Source organism: Armigeres subalbatus, chromosome 2 (assembly GCF_024139115.2).
Source record: "Armigeres subalbatus isolate Guangzhou_Male chromosome 2, GZ_Asu_2, whole genome shotgun sequence".
NCBI classification, from domain to species: Eukaryota; Metazoa; Arthropoda; class Insecta; order Diptera; family Culicidae; genus Armigeres; species Armigeres subalbatus.
Genome location: NC_085140.1, coordinates 399,464,271 through 399,481,061, shown reverse-complemented (window position 1 = coordinate 399,481,061; position 16,791 = coordinate 399,464,271). Strand labels below are relative to the sequence as shown.

General features: G+C 41.0%; 3 protein-coding genes across 3 annotated transcripts; 1 reads left to right on the top strand and 2 right to left on the bottom strand.

The window, feature by feature from the left end:
* Positions 1-3,960: 3,960 nt before the first annotated feature.
* Positions 3,961-8,695, bottom strand: LOC134210238 (uncharacterized protein K02A2.6-like). The gene is made up of 3 exons (XM_062686282.1): positions 7,254-8,695; positions 5,307-7,160; positions 3,961-5,250 (listed from the first exon to the last, which is right to left on the bottom strand). The coding sequence occupies exons 1-3, from the start codon at positions 7,974-7,976 to the stop codon at positions 4,042-4,044; spliced, it is 3,786 nt and encodes a 1,261-aa protein (XP_062542266.1). The 5' UTR covers positions 7,977-8,695; the 3' UTR covers positions 3,961-4,041.
* Positions 8,696-12,787: 4,092 nt separating this feature from the next.
* On the bottom strand, positions 12,788-13,839 carry LOC134213270 (dolichol-phosphate mannosyltransferase subunit 1). The gene is made up of 3 exons (XM_062692155.1): positions 13,613-13,839; positions 13,342-13,552; positions 12,788-13,278 (listed from the first exon to the last, which is right to left on the bottom strand). Exons 1-3 carry the CDS (start codon positions 13,708-13,710, stop codon positions 12,868-12,870), a joined length of 720 nt encoding a protein of 239 aa, XP_062548139.1. The 5' UTR covers positions 13,711-13,839; the 3' UTR covers positions 12,788-12,867.
* A 123-nt stretch (positions 13,840-13,962) lies between these two features.
* Positions 13,963-14,979, top strand: LOC134213271 (NADH dehydrogenase [ubiquinone] 1 beta subcomplex subunit 9). Its single transcript, XM_062692156.1, has 3 exons — positions 13,963-14,162; positions 14,454-14,596; positions 14,656-14,979. The coding sequence occupies exons 1-3, from the start codon at positions 14,065-14,067 to the stop codon at positions 14,853-14,855; spliced, it is 441 nt and encodes a 146-aa protein (XP_062548140.1). The 5' UTR covers positions 13,963-14,064; the 3' UTR covers positions 14,856-14,979.
* The last annotated feature ends 1,812 nt before the right edge of the window (positions 14,980-16,791 follow it).

Here is a 16,791-nt window from a genome sequence, read left to right as displayed (position 1 = left end):
TAGAATTGTTATATTTACCAATGCAAAAAATTTCACTTCGGCAAGAGCTTTGAAAAACGCCAAACCTTTTATATTAACATTTTTCTCTCAAAATAAGATGTCCTTTTTACATTGGAGTCAACTACACTGACAAAAATCCAATCATATCCATTATGTGTGGCACACATAAATTTTGACTATAGCATTTTCCACATAATGGCTATGTGAATTCGCGTAGCATATATGTGGAAACACACATAACCGTTATTAACTAATAACCTTTATGTGGATTCTCCTATAGCGGGTGGTTATTAACGCACACATAAAATTTATTTGTAAATTTCTTTAGATTTTTGCCAATAAATATGTGTGGATTTTTATCAGTGTACTGGTACTTTCAAAACAACAATTTTTTTAACTTTCATTCTCATATTTGCATTTTCATTTTGAATTTGCCAAAATAAAATTCTACAATTAAAATTGATTAAATGTTTCATTTTTATTATCGCATTCAATGCTTCAATGAATTGATCAATCATAAACATAAAACAATAAAAAAATATTTGAAAGCCATGGAATACGGCTGCTACTTCCTTCCATATATGGATTTTCCTTCGTTGACATTTGTAAATAACCAGTAGGATCCGGATTTAGAAGTCGTAAGTTTCTAATAACTACTGTTGTAGAATCACTCGACATGAGAGAGAACGATCACACACGAAACACGACTTACCTCACAGAAGTCTGTACTGAAAATGGCGACGAATCATAAGGATTCAAAACCACATCCGCTTTAGCGTTGTTTTGCAGTGCGAGCCAGTGGTACCAACATTTCCTCGCAGTGGTACCAATAATGCAAGACAGTGCTACCAATACCATTGTCAGATGAGGGAAAGGATTCTCATGAATCGTAAGGCTAGTAGGCACCTCACATTCTCCCTCTTCTCCAAAAAAAAATTGCGGCGTTACTAGAACTGTGTTAAAGTATTAGGTCTTCCCGGAGAGTTTTCATTAAATCGAACACAGGTTTCAAGGTTGAGAATCATTTCTCCAATTTCGCCAAGACACTTGCTTGTAGCGACAACAAAGCTACAACTATTACAAATAATCTTATAGGCTTGTAGAGTGGTTCCGTACTTTCCATTATAACATTATAACTTATACTAATTATTTGTTATCTTGTTTTTTCTCTATTCGATCTCTATCGAATTAGCGGGGTTTTACGGTATTCCCTAGGTGACGTAATACACAATTTTCGAATGAATTAGTGCCAAAACGAGTTTTTCCGTGCATGTATGAAATTCCAACACCTGAGCTATTGTCGGCGTAGCACCAAGTTAGAATTCGGAAGTCGGGACTTCCGAACCGAACTTTCTTCCGAAGTTTTATTTGTCAAACTAATTGACGCGTTATTTAGCGCATCTTTAGGCGAATCCAGCGCACTACTTCCGAAGTTGGGAAAGTTTCTTGTATCTGGATATCTATTTCGGATACACAATATACACTCTGATCCATACTGATCGCATTTTTCCTGGTTAATTCTACAGCTTAGTTCATTTGTAGTTTATACTTAATTAGTATAACCTCCGTATCCTATGTGTATACATGTATATATTTATAGAACTTTATATCTCAAATAGATTACTTTAGTATGCTCAAACTTTGCAAATATTTACATGTTTGAATTTTATAGGTTCTAACTTTTTCTGAGTGTATGCTATTATTTACACGCTCGTCCGGCTGAACTCAATTTTGGGTCAGTTTAACTCAAAATCGTAAAAACTGGCTCAAGACAAAATTGAGTTAAGGCCATCGAACTCAATTTTGAGTAACGGAGGAAGATATTTTATTTTGAGTTGCTTCAACTCAAATTCACAAAATCTGATATATAGGATTTTGAGTTTGTCAAATCGAGAAAACCAATCTTGGTCCCCAGTCAAAAATGAATTAAATCGGAAACAGAGCACATACATTTATTATCAAATATAAATTGAATTACATCATATTAAAATACATATTCTGATAGCTATAATACAATAATAATTAAAACGTTCTTAAAATAGCTGCGGCGGGCTGCTGAAAGGTCGTTAGGATTCTAACCGTGGACCTCTGCCCAAACCCCCTTTGAACCTTCATATCTTCAGTGAACAACATCTGGATGCCGTAATAGCGATCACTGATGCTGATATCTGATGTAGTTTAAAAGAGCTGTTGCCAAAGTCTCGAAACTATAATTTTCAAAATACTTGATAAGTAAATAGATTCATATGGAAACAAGAATACTGTAGAGAAACAAGAATACCTTGTCTGAATAGTTGGATTGTTGCTTCATGATTTTAGTTCTGAAACGAAAAAGAGCAAAATATTTAATTTGGTTGAAAATTTAGGTTATCAAAACTTACATGAAATTCTATCAGCGACCGTTGAACTTCTTAAAATTTTCAATGTGAACTCATTTTTAGTTCTGCTTCGATTTATACAGAATGAGTCAAACTAACTCAAAATAATAATTCTCAGTTACTCAGCGTTTGACGTCTCTGAAGAAGTTATTATTTTGAGTTGAAGCGACTCAAAATTGAGTTCAGCTGGACGAGCGTGTATGCTGCAAGGGTTCAAATCATGGCGAATCGCCATTCGCCCCATTCGCCACACGCTCGTCCGGCTGAACTCAATTTTGGGTCAGTTTAACTCAAAATCGTAAAAACTGGCTCAAGACAAAATTGAGTTAAGGCCATCGAACTCAATTTTGAGTAACGGAGGAAGATATTTTGTTTTGAGTTGCTTCAACTCAAATTCACAAAATCTGATATATAGGATTTTGAGTTTGTCAAATCGAGAAAACCAATCTTGGTCCCCAGTCAAAAATGAATTAAATCGGAAACAGAGCACATACATTTATTATCAAATATAAATTGAATTACATCATATTAAAATACATATTCTGATTGCTATAATACAATAATAATTAAAACGTTCTTAAAATAGCTGCGGCGGGCTGCTGAAAGGTCGTTAGGATTCTAACCGTGGACCGCTGCCTAAGCCCCCTTTTGAACCTTCATATCTTCATTGAACAGCATCTGGATGCCGTAATAGCGATCACTGATGCTGATATCTGATGTAGTTTAAAAGGGCTGTCGCCAAAGTCTCGAAACTATAATTTTCAAAATACTTGATAAGTAAATAGATTCATATGGAAACAAGAATACTGTATAGAGAAACAAGAATACCTTGTCTGAATAGTTGGATTGTTGCTTCATGATTTTAGTTCTGCAACGAAAAAGAGCAAAATATTCAATTTGGTTGAAACTTTAGGTTATTAAAACTTACATGAAGTTCTATCAGCGACCGTTGGACTTCTTAAAATTTTCACTGTGAACTCATTTTTTAGTTCTGCTTCGATTTATACAAAATGAGTCAAACTAACTCAAAATAATAATTCTCAGTTACTCAGCGTTTGACGTCTCTGAAGAAGTTATTATTTTGAGTTGAAGCGACTCAAAATTGAGTTCAGCTGGACGAGCGTGCACTTCAATCGAAACTGACAGTTTGTTTTGACAACTCTCAAATTTGTTTTTTTTCTGCCTTCAACAGCTTCAACAGTTCAAATTTATTCGTTTTATTATACATCAACCGCAATAGACAAAAAAAAAACTGAAAAATGAAGCGAAAAGAAAAATCTACATTCGCAGGACCAATCTACAACTTGGATTACCGGATACGATACAAGGGTGGAATATCGTGCCGGATAAAACAACGCATAGATGGATACAGCCCTAATAATTCCATTCTAAGAAATGAATCGGATCAACTGATGGCGAAAGACCCTAACCTGAAAACATCCGAAGTAGTTGATGACGGCAGCAGTTTTTTTTGACGGCGGATTACGAGCAACATCTCACTAGGACCCAATTTGTAAAACTATACCAAAACGAGTAGTTGGGAAAAAGTAAATAAATAAAACCGCCGTGAGTATTTACCGATTTTAAAGCTAGTTAGTTCATTTATATTTGTGATCCATAAAACGATATGCCAACATTCATCCTCAATTCCGACGTTCATGACTTATTCTAAATATTCCGTTTGTCGTACGTAATCCGACAGGTGGACTGGAGTTTTTCTTTTTCTAGATGTCCGCTTTGGGATTTCTGCTTCTGGTAATGCTTTGTTATCCGAGCTTCTCCATCGACTAACCTTTTTCGTTTGTGTTACATGCCGTCGAACATGATGACCGGTTTGGTTACCAAGGAGCAGGTTGCCGTTCTCCTCTTGAATAACAGTGTATCGCGTTTTATCAAACCTTGTTTCTCCCTTCCCTTTAGAGTGGCGTTCCAATATTACCTCATCGCCAGGGGAGACTTTGCAAGGTTTTGCGCTTCTCCGAGCATCTTCATGGGCCTTAGAGCGAAGTTTTGCTTCGACATCTCTTGAGTCCAGTAGTTTCTCATCGATAGACACTCTTCCACGGTTTAACAGAGGCAGGCCTCTCCGAATCCGTCTACCAAACATAACTTCTTCTGGTGCCATCCTGGTAACTGTGTGGGCTGCAGCATTATGAGCATTGACTGCCGCTTGCAGCTCTTCGTTAAAATCACATCCTTCCGACTGAGCAGTAGACATCGCCTTGTTCACAACCTTCATAAAATTTTCCACTAGACCGTTTTGTTGTGGAAAGAATGGCGTAGAGAAGATCATACGTATACCTCTTGTATTACAGTAGTTTCGGTATTCTTCTCCATTGAAGGGCGGTCCGTTGTCTGACTTAATCGTCTCGGGATAACCTTCTTTGTTGAAAACGTCTTCGAGTATTTTTCTCGTGTTTTCAAAACTTGTTGATTTAACAGGTCTTGCAATAGCATATCTTGACCTGTAGTCGATTATAACCAGAATCGAGACTCCACCATATCTAGCATAAGGACCATTAAAGTCCAGGGCGATTGTTTCCCATACTGTCTTGGGTGCAAACAAGCGGTGCATGGGGGTCGGTTTTTCGGGCCTACCGTTAACAGCGCATGTTTCACACGACTTAACCCATTCATTAGCATCTGTTGCCATTCCTGGCCACCACACTCGTTCGCGGAGAATGCTTTTTAATTTTGCCGTCAATGGATGTCCTTTGTGAGCCACTTCGAGTGTTTTCGAACGTAGCTTCTCTGGGATTACAGCGCAACCAAGCTTCATCAACACACCATCTTTAATAAGAAGATCTTCGGATACTGCTTGGAACCTGTTTAATTGCGCCGGCCAGTCTCCAGTTTCCAAGGCCTTTATAACCTAAAATGTTAATATAAATTATTTCAAATTTCGAAAAATTGTACTCTTAAGTTTACCAGTTGCAGAGTTTCATCCTTTCTTGTGCATTCTTTGATTTCATTTTCGGTTATGAAACCCACTACGTTTGCTTCAATATGAGCGACTTCCCATGGACTCGATACCTCGTCAAACGGCCCATCATTACCTTCATATAGTCGTGACGATGGGTCTGCTATATTGTCGACACCTTTTACATACTCTATCGAATAATCATAAGGACTGAGCCTCAGAGCCCATCCGTCTGCTCTGGTTAGAGCCCTTTTTGAGTTTTCTCGCGACCGGTTAAAAATAAAGGTGACTCCACTGGCATCGGTACGCAAAGTGAAATGTCGGCCGAGCAAGAAGTACGAGAAGTGCTCTACTGCCCATACCGCTCCAAGAGCCTCTCGTTGATTCTGTGCGTATTTCTTCTCGGTGTCCGTCAAAGTTTTCGATGCAAAACTGATTATGCGCGGATGTTTACCATTTCTTTCTTGCACTAGCACTGCACCAATGGCATTCGGTGAAGCATCGGTGTAAAGTATGGTTTCATCATTTTCCGAAAAATAACCCAATGAAACAGTGGAACGGATTATTTGTTGCTTCAAATTATTGAACGCTCTCTCTTGCTGTTCATTCCAATACCAAGCTTTAGATCCCACAACCGACCATAAAGGACTTGAGATTTCAGCAAAACCCCTTATGTAAGGGCTAACAAACGATGCCAAACCAAGAAAACTACGCAGTTCCGAGATCGTTGTAGGACGTCGAAATTTTGCTATGGCTCCGATTTTAGCCTCTTCAATATGGAACCCATCTGCATCTAACTTATGCCCGAGAAAAATTACTTCCGTTTTGTCATACTCACACTTTTCTGTATTAAGCGTCAAGTTGTTGTCTTTGAAGATCTGGAGCACCTGGGCAACTGTTTCACGTAGTTTTTCTAAACTGTCCGCGAAAAGAAGTACATCATCAATGTAGATTATTTTGTGTTCAATGCCCTCCAGTATTCGAGTCATTTCGCGTTGAAAAATCTCCGGCGCACAGTTCACCCCGAACATTAAACGAGTGAAGCGAAACATACCGTTTTCGGCCAGAAACGTTGTTAAGTCCCTTGATTCTTCGTTCAGTTCCAAATGATAGTAGGCACTTTTTAGGTCTAGCTTCGTGAAGTATCGAGCTCCTTGCAATTTAATTTTCATCTCGTCGAGCACTGGCAACCGGAAGTATTCTCTCTTTATAGCTTTATTAGGGGCCCTCATGTTTACGACCAACCGAAAATCGTCCTTTCCTTTTGACACTGCAGACATGCCACTTATCCATTGTGGTGCTGCTACCACTCTCTCAATTATGCCACATGATTCCATCTCCATAAGCCGTCGTCGGGCACCTTCTCGATAAGCTGCAGGTATGTTGAAGTATGCGTTACGCGTAGGAGGCACACTCTTGTCGATGCTGAATCTCACTTTGACGCCAGGCATCTTCGGGAATATTCCGTTGTCAACTACTTCGCATTTACGTATTTGCGCCCCAACGAATAATAAGCCTAAGTCGCTGGCTGTCGATCTGCCCAGTAAAGACCGTTTTCCATCCTTCACCATCAGAAAATCTGCATCCACCGAGTTTGATGATCCCGTCGCTGCTATAGTTGCTCTGAAAGCAAAATCTATCTTCATCGGAACACTGGCAGCATAAGCTCGTAGTCCTATATTCGAGTTAATTGCGATAGGTTTCAGCTCTACTGATCCCGATTCAAACTCATTTTTCAGATATTGCCAGTCATGGCCTCCAACGACGTTTACATCCGCCCCTGAATCGATTAAGAACTTTAAGGGATTAGAGGATCCCACACGACAGTCGATCAGAACGTCCTCAAGCGAAAGTGCGTTAAGCTGTTAAAATAAAACATTGTTTTTCAACTCGTAACTGGTATGTATTGTATTTCAATTAATTGATTAATACAGTTTAATTTAAGTTTACTTTACCTCCTCATCTTTCGTGACCACTTTCACTTCTTCCGGCATGCCCTTGGGTAGATCGTAAGTTTGCGTTGCATTGATACGGGCTGATCTGCATACTACAGCAAAGTGGCCAAATTTACCACACGCGTTGCATTTGAGCTTCAGAGCTGGACAAGGGCGATTCCGATGCATCCATTTGTTACATCGGGTGCACAATTCCGGACGGATGTTGGATCGAAGTCCTTCGCGACGGTACTGCTTACTTTGCGGTTCGTTGGATGCGCTTCTGTTTTCTCGCTTCACTGTAAACCTTGACACACGACTGCGGACTTGATTGATTACTTCATGGTGGTTCATCGATGCTGTTCTGGTAGTTTCCCCTTGGTACGCTTCGTCTCGAGTTGCAGCCTGCACGATAACGTTGGTTTCGTGACCAAAAGTCCTGGCAGTCTTGGCTAGCTCCCTGTTTGTCATGCCCTTCATGAGTTGAGCACGAACGAAACGCTCCTGGTCGACAGCACTGTATCTACACAAGCGAACTTTCTCCATCAACCTTGCGTGGAAGCTCATTACCGATTCTCCAATACCTTGCTGCATGCATGAAAAAGCTTCATGCTCTGCAGCGGTATCGGTCATGGAGCGCAAGTGGTCTTCAATGTTCCTAATGAAGACAGTATAGCACTCTTTATCATTTAGGTTCGGACGAAGCTTGGCTGCTCTTACTATGCCCTGTAGTTGATCGCCCATAGACAGAAAAAGTAATTGGGATCGTCGTACGGGATCGATGGCGTTGGACAGTGAGGCAGCAATTTCGAAATTCTCGATGTATTTCGACTATTCCTCCCACATTTTGTTCGCTGGTATATTTTTAGGAAAAGGCTTCATCTGGTCCCATCTTACGCTTGGTCCTTCCGACTGTGACAATGACATTGTTCGATAGTTGTTCCAGCTCTCCTCAGCGTCGGTAGGCCCAGCATTTTGTTTGCGTTGACCTCCAGAGCTTGACATCTCAGCGATGGTTTTCTGTAGATCAGCGATCGTCTGTTTCAATATTTCGTTCTCCCGATTCGGATCCAACGGGACCAGCTGGTGAGCATTCTCGTCGCTTTGCTCTACCTCGTCATCATAAATGGCCGGAGCCCGAACAAACCGTCCAACGTCCGAGTGCCTTATTGTGTCCCACTCGTGATCGGAGCCATCGTACTCTCCTTCGTTGAACTGATATACGCGTACGTATTTTCCTTCACCTTCCATTCTCTCGCTTGTTTTCAACTATTAACTGTATTCTGGAAATTTTGAAATAAAAAAGAACATTCCACTTTAGAATCCTCTGTTCAATGTGTTCTTTGATCAGAAATTTACTTATACCCTACATAGTTCAGTTTTTTCTTTCGAGAACACAGCTTTTGGACTTAGCTTATTCCACTACTACATTAACTAAAAATGTTTCAATCAGGTTTCAATGTTCAAATACTATTTTCTTTATACTATGTTTACTTTCTGATTATGCAAATTAGTTGCATAATTTCGCTTTTTTGAATGGTTTTCGTTACATATTTATTTTTACTACTGGCAATTATCTTTCCTGTCTTTTTCATTAAAGGTTTTCATTACCCTTCTGGACAATTATTAATTTTATATGTATAATTATATACGTTTCTAGGTGGTTTTCTTTACACACTTTTACTGATATTTATCTCGAATCACCTATCATCATTGAAGGTATTCAATACCTTTTTGATATTAAATTTTAATTTGGTGGTTTACCTTACGCACCCCTACAGGCGGCCATTTCTTTTGCACTCGCCTTTTCTATATAAGAGTTTCCATTACTCTTGAAAGATTGTTCTCTTATTTCGTGGTTTCCATTACGCACGCCGTTTTTGACTGACACTGACGGTGTTCTTTACTCGTCTGACATAAAACACAGCTATCAGTCTCTCAACAAAAGCTGATATTTTCGTGATGTGTTCCCTGGAGCAGTTTTCCTTACACGTATTTCAAAGGCAGGATAATAATCCAGGCACGCGTCTTTGTGGTGTTCCTTACCAACTCCTCACTTTCAACAATCAACTCACTTTTGCATCATTAAGAACAAGAAAAAAGAATCCTTGCCGAGTGATTCTACATGCGATTTCATTTGTTAATATTGTCCTAGCACGGTCGCCAATGTAAATAACCAGTAGGATCCGGATTTAGAAGTCGTAAGTTTCTAATAACTACTGTTGTAGAATCACTCGACATGAGAGAGAACGATCACACACGAAACACGACTTACCTCACAGAAGTCTGTACTGAAAATGGCGACGAATCATAAGGATTCAAAACCACATCCGCTTTAGCGTTGTTTTGCAGTGCGAGCCAGTGGTACCAACATTTCCTCGCAGTGGTACCAATAATGCAAGACAGTGCTACCAATACCATTGTCAGATGAGGGAAAGGATTCTCATGAATCGAAAGGCTAGTAGGCATCTCACAACATTTAGCTCCCCTATCCTCGCCAGCAAAAGATGTTCCGGACAGCGACGACAGCGACAATCTTTATCTAGTAACTAAAATATCTTTTATCCAGCCGTTTTCGAATTATGCGGATACGAACACAGAACATTTCATTTTTATTATATAGAAAGAATAGAATAAAACTACAGTAGCCGTTCGATAACTGCAAAATGTTTACTTTTCAGTTAACGAATGCCGTTCGATAACTGCAACTCATTCTAGACGTCAAACGGTTGTCAATCGACGTCAGATGCAATAAAAGTGCATCCAAATGTGCAGCGCAATGCAGCTGTCATTGAGTTTGACATCAGTTTGAAGTTTAGCGATCCGATAACTGCAAAACTGTTGCAACTATCGAATTGCAGTTAAAAAGCATTGCAGTTATATGACTTGCAGTTATCGAACGTCTACTGTAGTCGACCCGGCAGACGTTGCCCTGCATAGTAGGCGAAATGCGCGTTGTGAACTGCCCATGCGAAACTCCATATGAATCTTAAATCTGTTGGCCGGAGAAAAGGGAACCCCCTCACAAATAATAATAACTAGAGTTCCCTCTCTTTACACCACGGCAGGCTACTGACTGATACTTCTGCCAGCAGCTGCAGCTCTCTTTATTCAACAATAGGTATATGCAATAATCCAAAACAAATTTCCTTAATCTATACCAAAGGGCAACTACAACTAACCGGCGCCCGCTTCTTATCCATCTTCGATCTACAGCGAAGCGTTGCACACTACCTGATATTCCAACAAAATCTAGTATTTACTCAACCTAACTCGTGATATTCGGATGAAGAAATATCATATAAACCCGTCGGAAACTATAACGAATTTAACTGCTGAAGCAATGGAGAACATCCATTCAGCCGTTTTCGAGTTATGCGGATACGCCCATTTCATTTTCATTATATAGAAGATAGATAGAAGATCAGTGGCGTAGCCACGGGGGTGGTTTTGGGCATAAAACCCCCCCCAGAGACAAATTTTTTGGAAGAAATTTTTTTTTTCATAAAAAAAAATGTTCGGAAAACCCCCCCCAGACCAATTTTCTGGCTACGCCACTGTAGAAGATTATACATGACTACTTTGATCTTCCGGTTTGGTTGTCCAGTTTACAACACTCCTCCTCAAACAAATCCGGTTTGATCCCAATTTCACTTCGTAACTTCTCTGATCTAACACGCTGTAATGGCTTTTGGGGGTAGCAGGGACTATGTCCAAGGGTTTGACGATCCCTCCCCGCCATCTGGGAGTTCTGGCGCCTGCCTAGGATGTGGTGAGGTTTGACAGTGGGCCCTGTTAAACCTCCATAAAAAGCTGCATGTATCCGCAAGTAGGCTCCGCCAAAGCGACCGTGTGCCGCTCAAAGCGAACAAGCCCATGCCCTGGTGTTAGGTGGGACGCTAAACAGCCCTGTGCATGATAGTCTGCGTACCGTATCGAACGACAACGGCCAACGATGCATAAACTTTGCAGCCTCCCGCGGAATGGTAGTCCGAAGCACTTTCTTCCTCCGCAAGAATATCCACAAGGCCACATGGAAATCACCCCAGGTAACCGTAAGCATTAAAATTAGCCGTACGTGCGACTAAAATGCTATCACATAGCTAACAAACTTTATACTGGCTCTTTTATAGCCCTATATAGCCGAAAAGGCGAAATAAAGTGCTAGTGGTTACCTGGGACTTAATCAAGTAACGGAAAACCAAATCGACCACGTTCTAATCGACGGTAAATTCTTCTCCGACACCACGAACGTACGGACTTACCGCAGTGCGAATATTGAATCCGACCACTATCTCGTTGCAGTATGTCTGCGCTCAAAACTCTCGACGATGTACAACACGCGTCGGAGCCATCCGCCGCGGCTAAACATTGGGCGGCTACAAGACGGTAGACTAGCCCAAGACTACGCGCAGCGGAAGAGCAGCTAGGCGCAGCTTCTCATGAAGAAGGATGGAGAGATATTCGATCCGCCATTGGAAGCACCGCAATCGCTGCACTAGGCACGGTGGCTCCTGATCAGAGAAACGACTGGTATGATGGCGAATGTGAGCAGTTAGTTGAGGAGAAGAATGCAGCATGGGCGAGATTGCTGCAACACCGCACGAGGGCGAACGAGGTACGATACAAGCGGGCGCGGAACAGACAAAACTCGATTTTCGTGAAGAGACAGAGGAACTGTACCGCGCTAATAATGCACGAAAGTTCTATGAGAAGTTGAACCGTTCACGTATGGGCCACGTGCCACAGCCCAATATGTGTAAGGACATAAACGGGAACCTTCTTACAAACGAGCGTGAGATGATTCAAAGAGATCCAAAGGTGGCGGCAGCACTACGAAGAGCACCTGAATGGCGATACGGCAGACAACGGTGGCGGTATGGTAATGAACCTAGGAGCACGCGCGCAGGACATGCGACTTCCGGCTGACATAGGAGGGAGGGGGGTTCAAAAATACCCAATTTTCGCGTTACGTAATTAATGGATATTCCATGGGAGCATTCAAATCTGGATCGCAATAGGCGTTTGGTTGCAAGAAAATTCAAATCGAGAACGCAGTAGGCTGGAGAAAGAAAAGTCTGACCTGACTGACTCAGTCAGTTTCTTGACTAAATAAAACGTGTTTCAAAAGTTACGGTGTTGGAGATTTTTGGGAAAGAAATGGCGGGTCACGACATCCTACCGACTGCGCCAATGTCGTGACCCGAACGAACAGTGAGTGAGACGTAAAAATGATGAAATGAAAAAAGAATTTCATCAGTAGCTCAGGAGACACGATTATCGTTTATCTTCCACATTCATTATAGGGAAGAGAATGGGAAGCGAAAAAAATGTTTTCACCTCAGTCTACAAAAAAACTCCTTCGATCCGGAACTGGATTTCATCTCATCGAAACAAAAAGTACAAATCCTGACATAAGCATCTAGTAAAATTGAATTTCATTTTGCGATTCCTGTTTTACTCTTTGCTTCCTCGTCGTAACCACACCGGAGATGGACAAACCAACTACAGTAGTATTGATTAGAGCTTAATAAAAGTAGAGTATATGACTAAAATAAAATAAAAATTTACTTTATTTAGAAAATTGAAAAACGATTTTACGTCCGGAAACACATTTACTACCTAAATTGAAATATTAAGTAGTAGCAAACAGATATAGCAGATTCTTAGCGAACTGAACAATCTCCGAGCCACCTAGTTTCGACTGTCCATACACGCGATCCACGAAAGAAATCGGCACCTCACCGACAGTGTAGCTTAGCTGACGAGCCCGGACAATCATCTCCATCTGGAAGACGTATCCCTTGGATTTACACCGGGAGATGAGCTCTTTTAACACTTCCTTCTTGTACAACCGGAAGGATCCGGTCAGGTCCGACGCGTTTGGCCGGAGCAACAACTGGGACAGGAAGTTAGCGCCCCGCGAGATGAGCTTCCGCTTGAAATCCCAGCCGTAGACACCGCCGTCGCCCTTATAACGAGTACCAGATACGATGTCATATTCCGCCGATTGTTGCAGTTTGATAAATTGTGGAATGAATTTTGGCTGAAATTACGAGAAGGGATTGGTTTAGTGGGAAACAGGGATGGAATGTGCCGTCCAACTAACGTGATGGCTCAAATCGGCGTCCATAATGATGATGAAATTTCCATTCGCATGCTCTATTCCGTGAATGTATGCAGTCCCGAGGCCCAGCTTTGATGCTCGCGGTCGCAATAGAATTCTATCTTCCCCGTAAATTTTCTGCAGTTCCTTGGCAACGTCCAGAGTACCATCAGGACTACCATCATCGATTACAATTACTTCGTAGTCAATGTTCCTATGGAATATTATAATTTATAAAGGACGTGGCAAATCCTGATCCCAATGAAAAACTTACGCTTGTTTCATGTACTTTACGATCAACCAGATAATGATGGGTAAATTCTCTCGTTCATTGTACGTAGGAAGCAAGATGGAATATTTGTTAACAGTCATATTACGAATGTTCACTAATTACCACTGATATTAAATTTAATTAAAATTCTCTTTTCAGGATGATTCCAATCCGGTTTATGTTTCCCGATTTCGATTCGATGAGCAACTGCAAGCTCCACGTAAAAATAAACAACAAAGCTCTATATGCGAGGGATAGGAGAGTGGTAACGCCGGAGCGACGCGTCGTCTCAACAGGACTTTAAAAAGTTTCATTGTACCGAAACGTCAAAACCCGAGATTTGACGAATCGGATGATTTTCATCGAAGCGACGGACTGTGCATCGAGAAGAGCAAGTGCGAGCTAGAAGCAACAAATTTATTTTTCCATTACATCCCCCGAGGGAACCATCGAAAATGTCCGCTCCGTCGGCCGCGGTAATCGCCCACACACGCCGGGTTTGTTCGTTGTACAAAAAGTCCCTTCGGAATCTGGAAAGTTGGTACGATCGGAGGTAAGTGCATCCTTGTGCGGTCCCTTGCTTATGTAATTTTGTAGACCTGCTCACGTTCAAAACAAACACTGTCCGCCGGACGATTATATCAATTTATTCAGTCGAATACCGAAGTTGTATTTTTCTCGATCCGTACGCTAAAACTGACTTCTAAAGTGGTGTCCTGTTTTCATTTGGTAATGCGCTATACAGCGCACCAATTCCAAAATTAGGTTTAACGTGAGAAAAATCGAACTTCTGAACTGAATTGATAAGACCTAAATGAATATTGTACCTTTTGTTGTTTTTCAGACACATCTTCCGCTACCAAGCTGTGTTGATGCGGGAACGCTTCGATAAGAACAAGAACGAAAAAGATCCAGCCAAAATCTCTAAGTTGGTTGCCGATGGTGAGCGGGAACTGTTCGAAACACAGCACTTCCAGCCAAAGAAATGTGAGTAATCATGGTTTCTAGGTCCATTCAAGGGTTTCAATCTTCGTTTCTGATTCCAGTCCCCATGTCGCCCGGCGGTGTGGCCTTCGAGCGTGAGGTGATTCCTCCAGACTGGGTGCTGGACTACTGGCACCCGCTGGAGAAGGCACAGTTCCCGGAATATTTTGCCCGTCGCGAGAAGCGAAAGGAGGAGTACGTTGTCTGGTGGGAGAAACAGTACGGTAAGGCATCCGGGGCGGATTCTTCGCACCACCACTGATCCCAGCCAGTTATGTCATGTGTGGGAAATATTTTTCCTTTAATTGCAAATTGAATCACCTAGCAATAACGAATGCTGGTCGGATAATATAGAGGAACAACGTTGATTTAGAGCTCCGAAGAAATTGATTTATTTCTTTTTTCGATGACAGACTTATACTGAATTTGCTATTCTAACAAATAAATATGAGGAATATCCAAAAGGGAATTCTTTAGAATTTCTAAGATGGGATTCTTTCCAATGGTTAATTCTTAAGAATTTCTAAACGAACATTCTTCAAAATTTCCAAAATAAAATTTTTCAAAATTTCCAAATGGAATTTTTTTTAAATTTTCAAAAGGCAATTTTTTAGAATATTCAACACAAAATTACTAAGGGTCTGTCTCAATTGGATAATTAAACTGAAATTAAACTTAAAAGTGACATTTCAATAATTATCAAATAACCCTGCTCGCAGAGCAAGATTACTTTTGACAGATATCGAATCATTTTCCATCGATGTCCTATTGGAATTGCTGGGTAGCACCAGCCATTCTTATAACGGGATGATTTTTTAATTCTCGAACTGTCACTTTTAAGTTTAATTCTCCAAATGAGACAGACCCATAGAATTTCCAAAAGCAGGTTTTTAAAATTTCTTTTGGGGAAACAAGTACAATCAAATACGCAGAGTATCAATCTCGATTGAATTGACCAGAGTAGTTCACAAAATGTGTGCAAAATCAAACAAAATCCTTCGAATACATGGTTTGCACAAATTTTGTGGATCTCACATACTCGACACAAAACAGGTTATCATAAACTCAGGTACGCCACATTCTCTCTTTCGTCAACATTTTTGGTGGCCCTGAGAAGGGCCGTTTGTTTGTGTTGGTGATTCTGCTGCCGCAGTCAATTCCCGCTGTGGCCAAGCGATGATGATTTGTCCTTGATGAAAATGTATTCTGCTCAACTCTTTCTTTTGCAATGATATGGAAATGCTAATATCATCTTCCAAACTTGGACGTACATGTTCATGATAGCATTAGAGGCGAAAGTATAGAATTGATAGTTCCGTTAGGATACGGCAGGCATGAAGAATGTTTTTATAGAAGTCGATTTGAAAGCGAGCGGAGGGCAATATTTATGATGGCACATATCGCACGACCTTCCTTCTGCCAAGCTCCCGTATGAAGGGGGAGGGAAGAATATCAGTGTGGAAGCTGATATATCTCCACTGGCAAAAGGAAGGTGGTTTGACTTGCTCATGTGCCATCGCGTGCAGAAGGATTTGCTATCGACGAGTACTGTCTCCAAATTTCTAATATGACATCAGCATTTAGTCGAATAGGATTTTTATTGCACAGTTCTGTTTTCTCATTGCGTCCGTCTCGTCGCAACCAACTTGGCTGCCTCGGAGAGAACAAAGCAGAGAAAGGCACTGCTGCTGTACCGTCGACCAATAACAGCTGGATTGATGGATGCCCCCACCAAGGGTAGTACACTAAATTAATGATTTCGTGTGTGTTACTTCTACGTGAAGTTAAACGATTTACAATGATATGGAAATGCTAATATCATCTTCCAAACTTGGACGTACATGTTCATGATAGCATTAGAGGCGAAAGTATAGAATTGATAGTTCCGTTAGGATACGGCAGGCACTTCTATACTTTCGCCTCTAATGCTATCATGAACATGTACGTCCAAGTTTGGAAGATGATATTAGCATTTCCATATCATTGTAAATCGTTTAACTTCACGTAGAAGTAACACACACGAAATCATTAATTTAGTTACTTTTCTTTTGGAAAATTGAGGTTCTGAAAAGAATCGATTGATTTACAATAATACGCCTTCCCACTAAACTGAAACAAATCCAGATCTAGATGTTGGGACCGCTTGCCGCTTTCTACGACATATCTAACGAAATGGCTCGCGCGTGCGGGAAAGCAAC

What these genes read in the sequence shown, in the direction of transcription:
- LOC134210238 (XM_062686282.1), bottom strand. Translation starts at nt 7,976, where the DNA reads ATGGGCGATCAACTACAGGGCATAGTAAGAGCAGCCAAGCTTCGTCCG. An exon ending in TGGTCACGAAAGATGAGGAG is followed by an intron (nt 7,161 to 7,253) that starts GTAAAGTAAACT and finishes TTATTTTAACAG; the next exon opens with CTTAACGCACTTTCGCTTGA. An exon ending in AGGATGAAACTCTGCAACTG is followed by an intron (nt 5,251 to 5,306) that starts GTAAACTTAAGA and finishes TTAACATTTTAG; the next exon opens with GTTATAAAGGCCTTGGAAAC.
- LOC134213270 (XM_062692155.1), bottom strand. Translation starts at nt 13,710, where the DNA reads ATGACTGTTAACAAATATTCCATCTTGCTTCCTACGTACAATGAACGA. An exon ending in GTAAAGTACATGAAACAAGC is followed by an intron (nt 13,553 to 13,612) that starts GTAAGTTTTTCA and finishes AATATTCCATAG; the next exon opens with GAACATTGACTACGAAGTAA. An exon ending in ACGCCGATTTGAGCCATCAC is followed by an intron (nt 13,279 to 13,341) that starts GTTAGTTGGACG and finishes TCGTAATTTCAG; the next exon opens with CCAAAATTCATTCCACAATT.
- LOC134213271 (XM_062692156.1), top strand. Translation starts at nt 14,065, where the DNA reads ATGTCCGCTCCGTCGGCCGCGGTAATCGCCCACACACGCCGGGTTTGT. An exon ending in GAAAGTTGGTACGATCGGAG is followed by an intron (nt 14,163 to 14,453) that starts GTAAGTGCATCC and finishes GTTGTTTTTCAG; the next exon opens with ACACATCTTCCGCTACCAAG. An exon ending in GCACTTCCAGCCAAAGAAAT is followed by an intron (nt 14,597 to 14,655) that starts GTGAGTAATCAT and finishes TTCTGATTCCAG; the next exon opens with TCCCCATGTCGCCCGGCGGT.